Below are 17,099 nucleotides of genomic sequence, written 5' to 3' on the forward strand. Positions count from 1 at the left end.
TTGCAATTAATTTGAGAGGATATTTTTCCCATCCAAAATGCCTCACCCCGGGCGCTCCTTCCTCCTGGCTGATGGGTGTTGCAAAATACACTGACTCTTTTGCTCCCTGTTTCTCCGGGCAACTTAAAGGCTCCTATCCTGTATTCCAAGGGTGCGAGAAGAGGCCTCCAGCTCCAACAGATCGACCTGGTGTTGACCCCGTTCCCAAGTTTCATTGTGCAAGGGCACCTGGAATCGAAAGTTTGGCAGCTGTCAAGTCCTAGTACCATAGAAATGTCAGAGATTGGAGGGTATTTTGGAGATCCTCTAGTCCATCCCCGTCACTACGATATGGCCATCCAACTTGAGCTGATACATTCCAGCAGAGAGGACCACTGAATTCCAAGGGAGCAGCTCTTACCCCTCGTTTCTGTCTTCTGGAACAACTGCTCCATCTTCTGTCCAAAGCCTTTGGATGCCTGAAGAGAGTTGCCAGCTCTCTACACAATCTTTTCTTAAAAGACGCAACACCTCCAAGAGTTCCTCATGCATTCTGGCTATTCTGTGAATAAGCTCTTTAGTATCTGGAATGTCTTTAGAGTGAAATACCCAGAATTGACAGCAATATTTCAGACAGGAGTCATGACTTTTTTGATCTTTTTTTTTTTTTTTATTGCAAAAGTTTTACAATTAAATTTTCACCCCTTTTTTCACCCCCCCCACCTCCCTCCCCAAACCCTCCCTAAACCTCCCTAACCCTCCCCCCCCAGACTTCCCTATTATATACTCATAACTAATAACACTAATAAACAAGCTTAAACCCATCCCTCCCCCTGTATAATTTTTCCTCTTTATCTCTTTACATTAAAATATTTCTAATACATTAAAATATTTCTAATACATTATTTTCAAATAAAAGCTATTTGATACTTTCTAGTTTGGTATTTGTTCTGAACGTATTCTATCCACCTTTTCCATTCCCATTCATAAGTCTCTTGTGAACAGTCTTTTAAATATGCTGAAATCTTCGCCATCTCAGCAAAACTGGCCATCTTCAAAGTCCATTCCTCGATAGTGGGTAAAGCTTCATTCTTCCAATATTTACCTATCAACAATCTTGCTGCTGTTATCATATACAATATCAGTTTTATCTCACCCCGTGTAAAACCCTTAACTATACCCAATAAAAACAACTGTGGAGAAAATTGATTTTTTTTCCTCAAAACATTCTGCATGACCCACCAAATTTTTATCCAAAAAGCCTTAACTTTCCTACAGGTCCACCAAACATGATAATACGTGGCATCTAAACATTCACATCTCCAACATTTTGACTTTTTTGATCTTGATAAACTTCGGTTGATGCAGCGCAGGACGGTATTGGCTTGTTTTGCAGGTGCATCACTCTGTTGGCTCATATTCAGCTTCAGATGCACCAGGACACCAGATCTTTCCCACCTTTATTATTCCTCCATCCTTTGTCTTTTATTTTTGTTATCTAAATACAGGAGTTATTTGGGTGGTCTGCCAAATCAATATTCCTATTTTTTGAGTTATCTCTGAAATTTTGGCCAGTCCAAGGTCCTGAAAGGAGCCTTGCAGTCCACGAGTCCATGCTTCCCTCCGGTGTGATATAAAAACGTTTGGTATCTTTGTCTGTGAGGGTAACTCAGCCCAGCTCACTTTTTGTCCTTTCCTTATGCAAACTGTTGCATATTTTGCTTAGGTTGTGAAGTGCTGTGTCCCCCTCATTCTACCTGGCAGACATTGAGAGGAGATCATTTCAGTCAGAATAGAGCTGGAAGGGATCTTGGAGATCTTCTAGTCCAACCACCTGCTGAATCAGGAGATCTTATATTATTTCAGATAAGTGGCTGTCCAGTCTCTTAAAAGCCTCCAGTGACGAAGCACCCACAACTTCTGAATGCAAGCCATTCTATTGATTAATTATTCTGTCAGGAAACTTCTCCTTCATTCTAGGTTGCTTCTCTCCTTGATTATTTTCCATCTGTTGTTTCTTGCCTTGCCTTCTGGTTCTTTGGAAAATTGGTTGACCCCTTTATCTTTGTGGTAGCCCCTCAAATATTAAAAGATTACTATCATGTCTCCCCTAGTCCTTCTTTTTGCTACATAGACATCTTCAGTTTCTGCAACTGTTCTTCATGTTTTAGTCTCCAGAACTTTAATCGTCTTAGTTGCTCTTCTTTGCACTTTTTCCAAAGTCTCAATATCTTTTTTTGTAACGTGGATCTCAGGTTTTTTGCGTGGTTCTTGATCAATTAATGCTGGCTCCTGTTGAGTCCTGCATTTTTAGTCTAACTGTTTAATGCCCTGATTTTGCCTGCTGGGTCTTTCCCCCTTCCCCCGAGCATTTGCTCTTCTGCTCATTCTCCATAGTCTCTCACAGAAAGGGGCTCCAGGATGTTCCTTCAAGATTGGTCCACCCCGATGTTTCCCAACTGCCACTGGACTTTGGTTGCCCCTCCCTCCTTGTGGCAATTGTGCTGCAGGAGTCTTGGGGAGGGTCCTGAAGCAAAGCAGAATTGAGGGGTCTGTCTGTCCTCTCCCAGTTACCTGTTTCCATTCTACCATCTTCTCCCAGCAACTTTTTCCTTTTCTTTTTTGCCCCCAGAGGCCTTTTGTTTAACTTCCCTTAAGTAAATGGGGGATGCTTTTGCCACTGGAAAGGCCCCCAGGACTGTTGCCAAAAAAATTAATCTCTGCCAATCCACAATTGGCCACCCAGGTGATGTTTCCCAGCTGACATCAGAAAGGAAAGCCATGGGGAGCCTGCTTTGCCTGCCTCAAGCCCCACTCTTAACTCGCAGGGAGCATAAATGGGGAATACCGAGAGCACTCACCACTTGAAAATGAAATGGGGGGAGGCATACAAATAAATTACAGAGATAACTAAACAAAATAAGATAATGTTATTGTCATTCTTTTACTGTGCACTGGCCCACATTAAAAATGAAATTCTGCTGCCTGCTCTTCAAGAGAGAGTGTATATCTACCCAAACACTTAACGCACACATATACATATCGATTAATGAGCACACAGAATAAGCAAAATAACTCCTGACTGATGACTTTTCATTATGTTTGCATTCTGTTGTAGTGGCATAAAGCTAGAATCCAGGATGTGATGGGTTCTAGTCCTGCCTTGGGCAAACACTTCCGGAAAACCTTGCCAAGAAAACTGCAGGGACGGAGCCAGGCAGGCTCCAGGAGTCAGCGCTCAATGGCACCTCCCCACCCCCAAAAAAGGATATGGGTGCCCAGTGTGTGAGCTTTTGAGCATTTTTTGCCCAAGAGTGGTTTTCTTGTGTCCCTGGAAGGGCGTTTAAGACGTTGGTGCCCAAGAGCCTGTTTGTCCCTGCGGGGCTGCCATTCCTCCACAGCCGCTTTTGCTTTCCCTGCAGGAGGGATGCCCCCTCCCCAGCTTAGTTTCTTCACCGGGGGCTTCAAGGCACCCCTGGCCATCTTTCCGGGCTGTCGAGAGTCGAGCCGGGAGCCCTGCTTAGGCCCTGCTCTCCAGGAGGGCTGGAAGGGGCGTCCTTGGAAGCTGGGACGCTGGAGAGAAACGGGGGGAGCGAGACCCCCGCACAGTCTATGGCCGCCCGCGCATCTCCCTGAGCCCGCGCGTGAGATCGGGGCTCCCGCGTCCTCCGGATCCCACCGAGCCTTTTTCCCGCTGGAGGGCGAGACAGTTTGGCCGCGGCGGAGAGAAACCGGTCCGGCGGGTTTCTCTTCCTGCAGGGGGTGGAGGCGAGTCCGCGTCCCCTGAGCCCCCCGCGCTCCTCGTCTGCGGCCGGAGGGAGGCTGGCGCCAGTTCTGGCGGCCGCTTCAAGAAAGGCCCGAGCGCCGTAGATTCCCACGACCCTGAGTCCCAAAGGACTAGAACTGAAGAAGCTTCTTGGATCAGAAGCGAAACGTTTTGAAAGAAGAAAGTCCAGCGTTGCCTTTTGAAAAGCCCCTTGGAGGCAGCCATGCCCGGGGTGACGGAGGATCGCCAGAGGCTGAGTTGCTGTAGGAACCCGGCCAAAGGGGCGCTGCGAAGGCGTCCTACGGGAAGGCCCGGCCTGGCTCGCTGGGGAGCTACTTCCAGGGGTCGCTCCGCTCCGCATTATCTGTCGTGTGAACCAGCCAGAATAATTGTACCCGTGTTTTACGGTTGGCGCGTAGTGCGAACTGTTTATTCATCCATCAGGGAGTTTGCGCTCAACGTGCAGACCTCCGTCCCATCCTGCTGTCCTCGTCGCTGCCCAGAGCCTCTTGCGAGCGGCGGGGCCGGTGGGCCACATCCAGGTGCCTCTCAGCGTGTCCGGAGCGCGCGTTCCTTGGCGGGGGGGGGGGCAGGGGGGTGTTCAGGCCGGGCGAGGTGGGGCGAGGAAGTTGAGGCGGGCGCGTCGGGAGGCCGGTGCCGTTCGGGAGCCGGATCTGGGGCGGAGGCCGGCCGGGAAAGTCCGGTTCCTCCCTGCGGGCAGCAGGCAGGGGTGGCGCGCAGCCCAGGAAGCGCGGCGTGGCAGGGCTGCCATGGGCGAGGCCGACCAGCAGCCCCCGACCGGCCACCGCCGAGCGCCCACCCCACGCCGCTTCCCGCTGCTGCTGCTGCTGATGGTGGCGGAGGTAAAGCCTGGCCGCGCCGCCCCTCCTTCTCTCCCTCCCGCTTTCCTCGAGGGGAGGCTGCTCAAGTGGTCCGCAGAGCGGCCAGAGCTCCGCGAGTTCTGCTCCCACGGAAGGGAGGGCGAGGAGGGTCCGCGGAGGCGGCTGGCGGCTCGCGTGGGGGCTCTGGGTCTCCCGGCGCAGCTTCAGGAAGAGCGCGGAGGATGGGAGATGGAGAGTCCGGAGCCCCAGGCGGACTGGCGGCGGGGGGAGCCGGCCTGATCCTCGATGGTCCGGAGAGCCGCCGCCAGCGCCGGGCAGCCCTCGCCTTCAGTCGGCCAAGTCGCTTTTGACGGAGGGCGCCGGCTTGGAGTCCCCAAAGCCCGCTCTCTTCGGCGTCGGGCAACGCGCAGCCTCCCCCGACGGGCGCCGCGCGAAGTGGCTCCCAGCGGGGAGCCTCCGCCTTCCCGGGCGCAGGGTTGTCCGGTCTCTCGCGCCGGAGCGGTGCCAGGCCGGTTCCGGAAAGGCCGCACCCACCTTCGACGGCGCGTCCGAGAGTCTGGCTCCGGCTCCACCCGCCGCTTCTGCCCTCTCCGCAGGTTCTGCCCGGCGGCTCTGCAGCGGCACAATCGGAGCCGGAGCCGGAGCCACCGCCGCCGCTCTTGGTGGCCACGCTGGACGGGCGCCTCCGCGCAGTGAATCCGGCCACGGGGGACGCCCGGTGGACGCTGAAGGAGGGTGAGCGCGAACGGGGCTCCGGGGCTGCTCCTCTAACACCCCCCTGCCCCCCAAGAGCGTCCTCTTCCCGGTTCTGACGGGCCCTGCTCTGCTTTCAGATCCGCCTCTGCTGGTGCCCCCGCCGAGAGCCCGAGTGAGTGGCGCCGGCCGAGCTTGTTCGGCCGGGAGAAGGCGCGCCCCGCTCACCCCAAAGGCCGCCTGCCCTCTCGCCTCCCCATAAGGCAGCCGAGGAGGGGGGCGAGGGCGGCAGAGAGGAAGGGGTGGGGGGGCTGCTCTCCGCCGGTGGTCCGGCAGCCGTGTGGCCGGTTGCCCAGGTGGCCTGGCTGGCCTTGTGCCGGAGGAGCTGTCCAGGGCCAGCGTCCTTCTGTCTTCTCTGTCCAGGCCCGCGTTTCTCCCGGACCCCAGCGATGGCAGCTTGTATGTGGTGGGGGGCAAGGACAAAGGGGGGCTGATGGTAAGTAGCCAAGAAAGCGGGCGGGGTACACCTGAGTCAAGGTGGCCGGTGCTAAGTTTCACTCCTGGGGAGCTACAGGGGGAGGAGCCATCCTGATGGGGCAGGGAGAGAAAGCTGGGAGGGCTCCCTGAAAGTCCTGCCTCCTGCAACCTGGAAACTGACCCTATCAGAGGCTACGATGGCCTTAAAGAAGTGAGCGGAAGTGACCAGAGGCCCGCTGGGGGGAGGGGTGGCTTCACTTGGGGCTTCTGGGGCCACCAGCACTTCTGCTGCCCAAGGAGACTCTCCGGAGTGAAGCGCAGACACAGGATTAAGCCAGCTGGGTCTCGAAGGCCATGCAGAGCCAGGAATAATAAGGATGGAAGGGGTCTTGGAGGTCTTCTAATCCAACCGCCTACCCGAGACCCTACACCATTTCAGATAAGTGGCTGACCAGTCTCTTCTTTTTTTTTTTTTTTTTTTGAAAAAAAAATTTTTTTTTAAGAAATAAAACATAAAACAACATCTTTTTGGAGCAAGTGTTTGGCCGGTATAACATAGATATAAATCCCAATTCCCTCCATTAACATCTTAAAATAAACAGAAATTGTTAAATTGCTAAATGAATATTATAAAGTGCTGTTTGGATGTGAAGTTTAAGAGTTAGGGTGGATTATATATCAGAAAATTAAATGTTAGAATAAGATGTTAGATTGAATGATAAAAATTGGATTTAGATTTGGGGTTTTTCTTTTTGTGTGTGTGATTTTCTGTTTATTTTAAGACCAATCTCTTCTTAAAAGCCTCCAGTGATGGAGCCCCCACAACTTCTGAAGTCAGGAAATTTCTCCTTAGTTCTTGTTGCTTCTCTCCTGTTTCTTGTCAGGTGCTTCTTCAGGTGCTTTGGGAAATAGGTTGACCCCTCTTCTCTGTGACAGCCCCTCAGATATTGGAAGACTGCTATCGTATCACATGATCCTTTTCTTGATTAGACTGGAGACATACCCAATTCCTGCAACCATTCTTCGCTTACAGAAGAAGGACATGAGAAGCTGTCCACTGGGCCAGTGTAGGGCCACCAGGCTTGGGCACGGAATCCCATATTCTTGAGGGAATCTAGAATATGCCCAGAGGGGTTGATCCTGAGCAATTAGAAACACCTGACTACTTATTGTGAGCTTTATTTCTCAAGCAGGTTCTATGCTTGAACAGGGGGCTGGATTAGAAGACCTCTCTACCAGCTCTATTCCATTCTATTTTAGAGAAGAAAGGATGCTAATGGCAAAAGAGAATAATTGGCTCCCTGCTTGTATTGCGTGAATAGAGGCTCTTGCTTAGAGGCATCCTGAAGGCCTGGAATCCTGAAGGCTGAGGATGTGATGCATAATTCAAGGATCATCTGTGTGGCTACCACACCGATAGTTGTTGGCACAGAGGACATACGTGTCCCAAGCATCTTGCGCCAAAATGCAACGCTGGATCAGCTGCTACAGATGGTGCCTTGCCGATTCCAGTCATGTTTGTTAAAGGCTGATCTGGAGCCAAGTGTGTGTATGTGGGGGTGTTTCTCTCTCTCTTATTTTTCTGATAGAAGCTGCCTTTCACCATCCCGGAGCTGGTGCAGTCTTCTCCATGCCGCAGCTCTGATGGCGTCATTTACACAGGTGCCAAGGGGGGGAGGGTCAGAGGGGGCTCCATCCTTGGCTTGTGAAAGGCTGGGCAAAGTAGCAGCGAGGCTGGAGCCCGTTTCCACCTGAAGGGATAGGAGCGCCCCAGAATACACGTGTTCCCTCCTCAATTATCTAGGGAAAAAGGAGGACACCTGGTTTCTTGTGGATCCGGCATCGGGGGAGAAGCAGAGTGTGCTGTCGCCAGAGGCCTGGGATGGGCTGCACCCCACAAGCCCCTTGCTGTTCATTGGACGCAGCAGTAAGCATCCCTCAGGCCTCCATCCCTGGGAATGTTCAGGGGGAGAAACAGCAGCCTATAGAGGAAGAAGCAGAAGGAGAGGGAGAGGGAGAGGGAGAAGAAAGGAGAAAGAAAGGAAGGGGGGAAATGGAGAGAGGGAGAGAGGGAGTGGAACGGAGGGAGAGAGAGGGCGAAGGGAGAGGGAGAAGAAAGGAGAAAGAGAGGGAGAGGGGGGAAATGGAGAGAGGGAGTGGAAAGGAGGGAGAGGGAGGGAGAAGGGAGAGAGAAGGTAAATCAAACTTGCTCTCCTCTGCAGAGTATGTCATCACCATGTATGACACCAAGGCCCGGGAGCTGCAGTGGAATGCCACCTACCTGGACTACTCCGCTCCTGTCCATGAGCAGGATTCTGACTATAGTGAGTAACTGGGCAGAGCAAGCTGGCAGCCGGGATTCCCCCCTCCACGCCTCCTTCCTTCCTTCCTTCCTTGGCAGCTGGCAGGGGAAGCAGCAGCTGTGGAACCCCAGGGAATGTCACCATGGAGTCACAGTGCAGGCAAGTTAGCTGAAGTCTGGGAAGGAAGGAGGGCAGCCCTTCTAACCTCATTGCGGGGGGGAGGGGGGAGTTCAGAGGAGGCAGCCGGAGCTTTTCCACCCACTCCCCTAGTGCCAACTTTGGGGATGCACGTCTGCTATTAAAAATTGGGCTCTCCCTGCAGAAGCTGCTGGTTTCATCAGCCAGTCTGTGTGATGTAAGCTTATTTTTAAACGTGTGATCTTTTCACATCTGGAAACTGACATCCCAGCTTCTCCTCAGCCCTGAAAGTCTTCCTCTTGCCAGAGTCAGCCTAGGCCAGAGGTCTCCAACTTTGGCAACTTTAAGCCCAGCTGGGGAATTCTGGGAGTTGACGTCCGCCAGGCTTAAAGTTGCCAAGGTTGGAAACCCCTGGCCTCGGCTTCTGGGCTTGATGGATCCCGTCAGAGACGAGACCAACTCCAGGATTTAGCGATGCGACTGACCCCGTGATTAGCGCTTGGCTGGCATTCCAACCCAAGGAGAGCAAAGCCTCTGCTGCCATGCCCAGCGTCTGCCTTTCCCTCCCGCCCCCTTGGCACAGACATGGCCCATTTTGCCTCAAGCGGAGATGGTTGGTTGGTGACTGTGGGCAAGGAGAGTGGAGAGCTGCTCTGGGTCCAGGACTACGGGTCACCCGTGGTGGGCGTCTACAGCTGGCACCAGGACAGCCTGCGTCGGGCACCCCACCTCAGCATAGCCATGGAGAGCCTGCGCTACCTTATCCTGCATGCTCAGAAGATCCCCCTCCTCAACTGGACCTTCCGGACTGGCAAGGACTTTGTGGCCAAGGCCCCTTTGCTGTAAGTGCCAGGAGAGCTTTGGGGCCTCGGGGGTGACTTCTGGGACAGCAGTTCTGTCAAAAAATGAGAGGGGGGGGGGGTGGCGTAGATGCATTTGTGGGGAGCCTAAGAGGGGGAAACAGAGATGCAGAAAGCGGAGAAGTTGAGCTTAGGGCTTTTGTCCCTTAAGAGCTCCGGCCAGGCAACTGTGCAAAGCACAGGCTGCAATTGGAAGCGACCTTAAACGGTCATTGAGAGATTAAAGTCGGCCTCAGTTCCTTCCACAATGTGGTGCCTGCACTGGAGAAAGCAGCATGGATTGAGAGGCTCCTTAACCAGGTGAGGCTTCTGTGTAGGTTGGGAAGGTTTGGAAACAGGCTTGGAGGGAGACTTGCAACCTGGTGGCATCAGAGCACCTTAAGTGCCTTATCAGGCTTCAAGAAGACCCCAGACTGACTGGAACAGGTCCAGAGAAGAGGCAGGAGGAAACAGAGACAACAGAAGGGGTGTGTGTGTGTGTGTGTGTGTGTATTTGTGTGTGTGTGTTTATATTGTGCCTGAAAGCAGGTCACCCAGAAGAGAGCAGAACATGGTGAAACCAAGTCAAGTTACCAGAAAGTGGGCTCCAACTGAGCCTTAGAAGGCGCTTCCTTATGCAGGGGGGCTGTGGGCTGCCTGCCTTGATTGCAGTAGAGGCTGAACAGCCCCTCCATCTGAGGTGATTTCTGCTGGGACATGGGTCAGACTAGATGTCCCCAAGGTCCCCTTCCAACTTTAGTTAATCTTGCGATTCCAATTTAGGTTTAGTTTTAACCTATGTTGTTTTAAACTATTGTTAGCTGCCTTGAGAGCTTGCCAGACTAGAAAGGCAGAGCATGGACTATACATATATGCGTATATGTACACGTGTGTGTTTGTGTGCCCACATGCACATAAGTGCTTTATGACCAGGAAGCCTTTCAAACTGCTTTTCTTTTTTCAAAACGAACTTTGCTTTGTCTTTCGTATGTTTAAGACGGCTTCATCTTATGGTTGATGTGTTTAAGGGTTTTTTGGTGATGATGGGGAATGAGTTCTTTTGAAAATCTCCCTGGGCTCTCTTGGAAGTCAAAGAGAATTTGTGGGAAGGAGTAAGAAAAGGGGTGGGTGGGCTGCAGAGTTCCTAGGCCTCCCGATGCAAGAGGGCCAGCCATTGGCTGCCTGCTTTCCAGAAAAGCAACGGGGTGCAGAATTGGGGGGGGGCTTCTGCCTCAGGGTTAATCTTGGTCTGTTTCCCCAAAGGACACCCGCCATTTCAGGAGCTTCTAGGAAAGAAATCCTGGCTGCACATTTACTACCATATCTCCTCTCTCTGGGCAGGAGCTTTGATCTCCTGCTTCTTTGGCTGAAGGAAGCCATGAATAAAAGACCCTGCCCCTAACAGAGGTCTCCCCACGACACCCTCCCCCCCCATGGCAGCCCCTGCAGCCCAGCCCCTCCATCAAGGGCCATTATGGGGGTAGGTGAGCAGGAGCCATTGTGGCTGCCAGCCACCAATTTGGGTCTCTTCAAGCCAGTGCATGGTGGAGCCATCAGTAGATTTGGAGAATTGAATGGATTTATATTCCGCTTTTATTTTGTGCAACGTATAGAGGTGTGCACAAGCCCTCATTCCTCCTGCTTTCCCCCAAAACCACCCTGGGGGGTGGGTTGAAGAATGTTGCGTTAGGCTGTCACTGCTTAGCCAGAGCTCAACCTCCAGGGGCTCAGTGACTTCTGAATCTCACCAGAATCTGCATGGCAGCTCTCTGTGCCACGGAGGGGCTTCCTCCTCACCCTTCGTGGCCTTCCTTTTTGTTTCAGCACAACCCTCTATGTGGGCAAATATGCTGGGGGTTTCTACGCGCTGACATCCCTGGTGCATGAAGGCATGGCCCTGGTGGTGAGTTTTCCCTTGGGGCGGGCACGGGGTGGGTAGGTGGGGGGGGGCCCTGCTGCTCACTGGGCTGTCTCTGCCTCCTGCAGCCTCAGGGGGTGGCTCTGGCCCAGGGCAGTGGTCCCATCACACGCGAAGTGACGCTCCAAAGGTCTGGCGAGTGCAAGATCACACCCAGCACGGGCATCCAGTACCCACCGGGCACCATCTTCCTCCCCCACAGCCAGTGGCTGCTGATAGGTGAGTGTCTGGGTTCTGGGGCCCACCCTGAGAGACAGCCTCCATTTCCCCCAGAAGTTGCCCGGAGTCCCTGAATGGTGGGGGATTTGGACCCCTGGGCTGAATGGTGCACAATGCTGCCCTTCTACATAAGAACACGCGTGTAAATACTGGCAGGTGTGGGCTGACCCCCCCCCCTTTCCTCACTGGTCCCTGGATGGGGCTTTGCTGCCTTTGCAAGTTGGGGATGGTGGGGGAAAAACATCTCAGAAAGGGAAGGGGGGAAGAAATTGTGATTAGAAGATTTGGAGGGAACTGAAGGTCCCTGATGATCAGCATTAGAAGAGAGCAGAGAGGATGTGGGGGGGTAAGAAAAGAACCATAGAGTTAGCATGACTGAAGACGGGTTGAGCTCAGCCATGGGGTGCTCTCCTTGGTGAGGGCCCCCAACTCAGCAGAGGGACCCCAGCCTCTCCCCTTCCTTCCAGGCCACCACGAGATGCCCCCACTAGTCCACACCACCATGCTGAGGGCCCCTCCTGGCAGCCTGCGGAGGAAACCGGAGGTTGTGGCACCACATAAGTCCCGCGCTCACAGCCTCTTGGGAGAGGTACGGGGCAAGAGGGGGGTAGGGCTGATGTGGTGGGGGGAGGATTGCAGGGCAGATTCCTACAGTCCGGGTGATGATGGCCTGCTAAGAGAAGAGGAAGACCTAGCCGTGACCCTGGCACTCCGGGCTGCTTCACCCAGTGTCATCGTCAGAAGGTGCAGAACAAGCGATCAGCCCTGGTGTCCTACAGACTTTTCACATGCAACACCCAATCACAAGCTAATGTAGGAATTGGGGGGGGGAAGGAGCAAGAGACACATGCAGGGGGGCGTGCTTGCCTTGCCTTCCCCTTCCCCACTAGGGCAAAAGAGTCGGCCTGGTTGGCCCCACTTCCAGGCCCAAGTCCACACCGTGTGGCCGGGCAGTGACTGTATGTCCCCCTCCATCCTTGCCAAGAGCTTCCTGGTCTGTTTCAGTTCCTGGCCCCTGAGGGCCCACAGGAAGATCTGGCTGATGGTCGGCCCTGGGAGGATCATGCCAGGAAGGAGGCCCCAGTGGAAGTGGATCCCTCATTTGGCAGCTGGGAGCTCATTGTGGTTGGCGTGGCTTCCGTCTGTTGGGGCGGGGGGCTCCTCTGCCTCCTGCTCTGGGTGAGTGGGCTTCTGACTTTCTATGCTTTGGGGGGATTGCAGGGGCCTCAGGGCCGAGGCCAGGAGTGGCTCACATCGGTCCCTGCCAGCTTCTAGAGGAGGCACTCTTCATGGCCACCATTGGGGAGGGGTCTCTGCCAGGATGTAGCCAGTCTTGCCCTCAACCTGATGATGGCCCCCTGGCAGTAAAGGAAGGTGGTCTCTTCCCTTTTGTTCCTGCTGCCGCTCTCCCAGAGGGTCCCTCTTGAGCGCAGCTCCAGCCAGCAGCCTCCTGGGTCCTCCTGCCATCTCCCAAAAAGGACTCCTGAAGGGTCGCTAGAACTGGACCAGGGGGCAGAGCTGCCCCCCTTGTCAGCCTCGACAGATAAAGCCTCCCTCCAGAGCCCTGGTCCAGGTGGGTACCTGCCCAGCTAGCAGAGGGTGTGTTGGGGAGGGGCCTGTCAAAGGGGCCACTAAGGTGACTTCCTCCGGGGGGGAGCCTATTCCTCTCTTCTCTCCCCTTGGCAGGTGCTGACCCAGAAACGGTTACTGTGGGGAAGCTCTCCTTCAGACTCCAGGAGGTGCTGGGCCGGGGGACCGGGGGCACCTTTGTGTTCCGGTGAGTTGGAGCTGCTGAATAGAAGCACCGAGCCCTGCAATCCAAGCAGGGGGCTTCCCTGCAGGCCGAGGGTCCTGTGTTGCTCAGAGCCAATCTTGAAGGGCAGCAGGATGAGCCTCCCGCTCGGGGTCCAGGAGGCAGAAGTGCCGGCCCAGCCGGCTTTTGGCGCTTCCTGAGAGGGCAGGGCGAGGACTTTGCTGGGAGGAGGGGAGAGGGGCATTCTGGGCCCAGAGGAGAAGCCATTCCTCCCCATCGCCTCACCCGGGTGGCTTCCTTCTTCAGAGGCCGCTTCGATGGGCGCAACGTGGCTGTGAAGCGTTTGCTTCCGGAAAGTGTCCGCTTGGTGGACCGCGAGGTGCGGCTGCTGCGAGAGTCGGACACGCATCCCAACGTGGTGCGCTATTTCTGCACCGAGGCCGACGGGCAGTTCCACTACATCGCCCTGGAGCTCTGCTCTGCTACCCTGCAGCAGGTGAGGAGGCAGCCCTGCCAGGCCCCCCCCCGGCTCCCCCTCGCATCCCTGCCATCATTTTTGTTTGTTTTGTTCCACACCTGCCCCTACAGTCTTCATGCTGCTTCCCTCCAGCCTGCTGGCCCATCCGCCAGCCAGTTCAGGGGGGGCTTGGCAGATTCTTGAAGGCTGTCAGAGCTAATGGCTCTTCCTGCATAGCTGGGGGTGGGTGGGGGAGGGGGAGACAGGCTTGATCTGGCAAGGATTGCCCTGCCCTCTTCCCTTCTCCCCCCTCCAGTATGTGGAGAGCTCTGTCTTCCCTGGAAAGGGCCTGGATTCACTCTCCCTGCTGACCCAGACCATGTCCGGACTGGCCCATCTGCACTCCCTCAGCATAGGTGAGGCCTCCCCCCTCCCAGCAAAGGCCCTTGCCTCCCCCTCCCCTTTAAACAGGGGCTGGGTGTCATCCGGGCTTGTGCTGAGCATCTTTTCTTCCCAGCTCATCGTGACCTGAAGCCCTGCAACATCCTGATCTCGGTCCCCGATGGGCAAGGGCGGCTCCGAGCGGTCATCTCCGACTTTGGCCTGTGCAAGAAGCTGCAGGGGGGGCATCAGAGCTTCAGTCTCGGCTCGGGCATCCCTGGCACGGAGGGGTGGATCGCGCCCGAGATGCTCAGGGAGGACGCAGGGGAGAGCCCAGTGAGTACCGCCGACCGCCCTGCTTTTGGGGTCTAGGAGCAGAGAGTCCCGGTTCCCTGAGGACTCCGCCCTGCCCTGCCCTCCTCCCAGGGTGTCACCCCAGGGGAAATAGAGGCCCAGAGAAAAGGTAGATAGAAATCGAACCTTGAGCCATCAAAGGATCATGGAAGCTGCTTCATCTGGCCCTGGCTTCCTGCTCTCTTACAGACCTGCGGGGTGGACATCTTCTCCGCTGGCTGCGTCTTCTACTACGTCCTGTCCCACGGGCAGCATCCCTTTGGGCACAGCTTCCATCGCCAGGCCAACATTCTGGCAGGCACCTATCAACTGCCAAGGCTCCAGCAGGACACCCACAGTAAGCATCATGGGATGCTTTGGCCGTGTGCGAGCATGTGTGGGGAAGCCCCCTTCCTTCCACCCTGCCTGCCTGGGGTCTCCAACCAGCCCCATTAAGCCTCTTTCTGCTAGCTGGACCTGGGATGGCTCAGTGCCTCCCTGGAGCTCCTGGCTCATCTGTTCCTCAGCCATGGCTGAGCCCTTTTCCCTCAGCTTCACCCTGCTGCCTGCTATGCTAGCCTACCTTGCAGGGGTGTGGTAAAGGTAGTGACAAATGGCAGGTGAATCCTTGAACGACCTACTGAAGGTCTCTGCCTGCTTGCTCTCCCAGGCCACCTGGTAGGGCGGGACCTGATAGAAGCTATGATCAGCAGTGACCCCCACCTGCGCCCCTCGGCCGCACAGGTGCTCTGCCACCCCTTCTTCTGGGGCCCCGAGAAGCAGCTGCAGTTCTTCCAGGTGAGTCCTGGGTGGGGGACACTCCTCCTGGCTGCCCTTCTCAGTCGCGCTCTGCCCCGCTGCCCACACTCTCTCCCATCTGCAGGATGTCAGTGACCGCCTTGAAAAGGAGCCAGCAGATGGGCCCCTGGTCAGCACCCTGGAGGCCGGGAGCCTGGCGGTGGTGCGAGGGAACTGGCAGATGCATCTTTCGGCCCCACTACAGGCAGGTAGGCGCTCGCCCACTCTGGGCCCACTGTGTGGCCTGGGGGAGGGAAAGTATTGCAGGAGCCTTGCTGACCCTCTTAGCCCCTCTCACTCTCGCCCCCTCCCCTGCAGACCTCAGGAAGTTCCGGAGATACCAGGGCAGTTCAGTCCGTGACCTGTTGCGAGCCATGAGGAACAAGGTACCATGCCAGCCCTGGCTGGGCTCTTTGGGGAATGCCAGGCCCTCTGCAGCTGAGTGGCACTTGAGTGGGTGGGTGGCCCCCTATCCCCTCAGGCACCCCCTGTCCTCCTTCTGTCTCCGAGTGTGGGACTGTCGCTTGGGGGCCCTGGCATCCGGACTCTTTCTCCTTCAGAAGCATCACTACTACGAACTGCCCAGCAACGTCCAGGAGGCCCTTGGCAGCCTTCCCCGTGGATTCGTCCAGTACTTCCTGGACCGCTTTCCCTGCCTGCTGCTGCACACTCACCAGGCCATGTGCCTATGCGCTGCCGAGCGGCTCTTCCAGAGATACTACTGCCAGGAGGAGTGAGGAGCTTTCCACAAAGGGCGGGGGATTTGTCAGCTGCTGCCTTCTGGCTCCTCGGCATGTTTGGCACATGCCAGCCTGCCCTGCTCTGGAGGGACCAATTCAGCACAGGGCATCCGAGCCCCACCTGCCACCTGGTCTGTGACCTGTTGCAAGCCATGTGAGGGTCCAGAAGCTAATTCATGGGGCTTCCAGGTGGCCTCAGGCAGAGGGGAGCAGAGGAGGGGGGGTGCCTTCCCTTGAATTCTCACCTGAAGAGGGTAGGGGAGCATCACCTGTTGCCATGGGCTGCACTGCTGATGCACAGCCTGCCATGCATAACCATTAACATTTTGTTGAGCAGCCCAGGTCCTGCTGTGGACATCCCAGAGAGGGGATTCTCCTCTAAAGGCAGCCAGAGGTGCTCAGGCTGGGCTCTGCCCTGCCCCTTAGTTCCCCGCCCCAGGGCATTTTATTCCCAGGCTCATCATGGAGCATCTCCCGTTGCCTCAGAAACCTTCTGGAGTGGGGGGTTAGTAGCAGAAAGCTGTAAATAGGGTTTCTTAAAAAAAACCTATCTATAAAGCAGCATATAGAAAGGCCAGAGAAAGGAAGCAAGCAGGACACCTCTGCTCTGCAGCTGGATGGCCATCAGGAAGGATTTTCTTCAGCCAGGAAGGATTCTGGCCGCCTAGCAGGGGAAGGGATGGCAGGGCAGGGGCTCCCCTTGAGCCAAGGTTGCACAAAGAAGGCAATTTGGAGACCAGACTCAAGAACGTGAAATGTCGTAACTACCTTTTAATTCATTGCACTTACACAGAAGTCCAAGTGTGGACTTGTTTTAGCCATAATTTGATGTACTAGACAGAATTAGATCAAATCTGAATCAACAGCATTGTCACTGTCATTTTTAATCAGATAATTTTAACGGATTGTGGAAAGGCCACAAACTATAGCTAGACTTCGGGAAAACATTTGGCCAAATTTGTCATGGCAGCAGCCAGCGAAGTATTGGATGTCTCCACAGCAGCCTTGACCCTCATTGAAAGAGGACCAAGAAGGCGTCCTGGAGCCACCCAGAGATCAGCCGGTCTTTTCTGGCCATTAATGAGCCGGATGAGATTAGCGCAGGAGCAAACACGGCTGCCAAGAGAGATTCACTGTCCTACATCTGCTGCTGCCATGTTTGACGAAGGCCCAGTCCTAGAATATACGCAAGGCTGATTCAGGTAGTCCTTGAGTTGTGACGGTGGTAAATCATTCCCCACCCACCGGCACAACCAACCTCCTTTCTGGCAGCAATCATAAAGTAAATCCATGGTTTGCTATGGGCCAATGTTGCCGAAAATCAAAAACAAAAGGTATTTTTTGGGGGGCAAAATTGTCATAAAACAGTCGTGACCACAGGATATTACTAATGGTGTAAATATGGTTGCTAAATACTCCAAGTGGAGTCCCATGACCATGGAACCTCCAACCGTTGGCACGTG

At 55.0% G+C, this 17,099-nt stretch overlaps 1 protein-coding gene across 1 annotated transcript; it reads left to right on the forward strand.

Moving 5' to 3' along the window:
* The first annotated feature begins 5,954 nt into the window (after positions 1-5,954).
* ERN2 (endoplasmic reticulum to nucleus signaling 2) lies at positions 5,955-16,446 on the forward strand. Its single transcript, XM_070955317.1, has 18 exons — positions 5,955-5,968; positions 7,515-7,684; positions 7,980-8,081; positions 8,782-9,040; positions 10,862-10,940; positions 11,024-11,174; positions 11,642-11,763; positions 12,180-12,353; positions 12,588-12,747; positions 12,861-12,951; positions 13,234-13,423; positions 13,701-13,800; positions 13,902-14,101; positions 14,309-14,456; positions 14,769-14,896; positions 14,982-15,105; positions 15,215-15,282; positions 15,457-16,446. The coding sequence occupies exons 1-18, from the start codon at positions 5,955-5,957 to the stop codon at positions 15,631-15,633; spliced, it is 2,457 nt and encodes an 818-aa protein (XP_070811418.1). The 3' UTR covers positions 15,634-16,446.
* The last annotated feature ends 653 nt before the right edge of the window (positions 16,447-17,099 follow it).

The sequence above is a fragment of the Pituophis catenifer genome, unplaced genomic scaffold, assembly GCF_029215685.1.
Source record: "Pituophis catenifer annectens isolate HBS135680 unplaced genomic scaffold, rPitCat1.0.hap2 SCAF_16, whole genome shotgun sequence".
NCBI lineage: Eukaryota > Metazoa > Chordata > Lepidosauria > Squamata > Colubridae > Pituophis > Pituophis catenifer.

What these genes read in the sequence shown, in the direction of transcription:
- ERN2 (XM_070955317.1), top strand. An exon ending in TGAGCAGGATTCTGACTATA is followed by an intron (nt 8,082 to 8,781) that starts GTGAGTAACTGG and finishes CCCTTGGCACAG; the next exon opens with ACATGGCCCATTTTGCCTCA. An exon ending in GTGGCCAAGGCCCCTTTGCT is followed by an intron (nt 9,041 to 10,861) that starts GTAAGTGCCAGG and finishes TTTTTGTTTCAG; the next exon opens with CACAACCCTCTATGTGGGCA.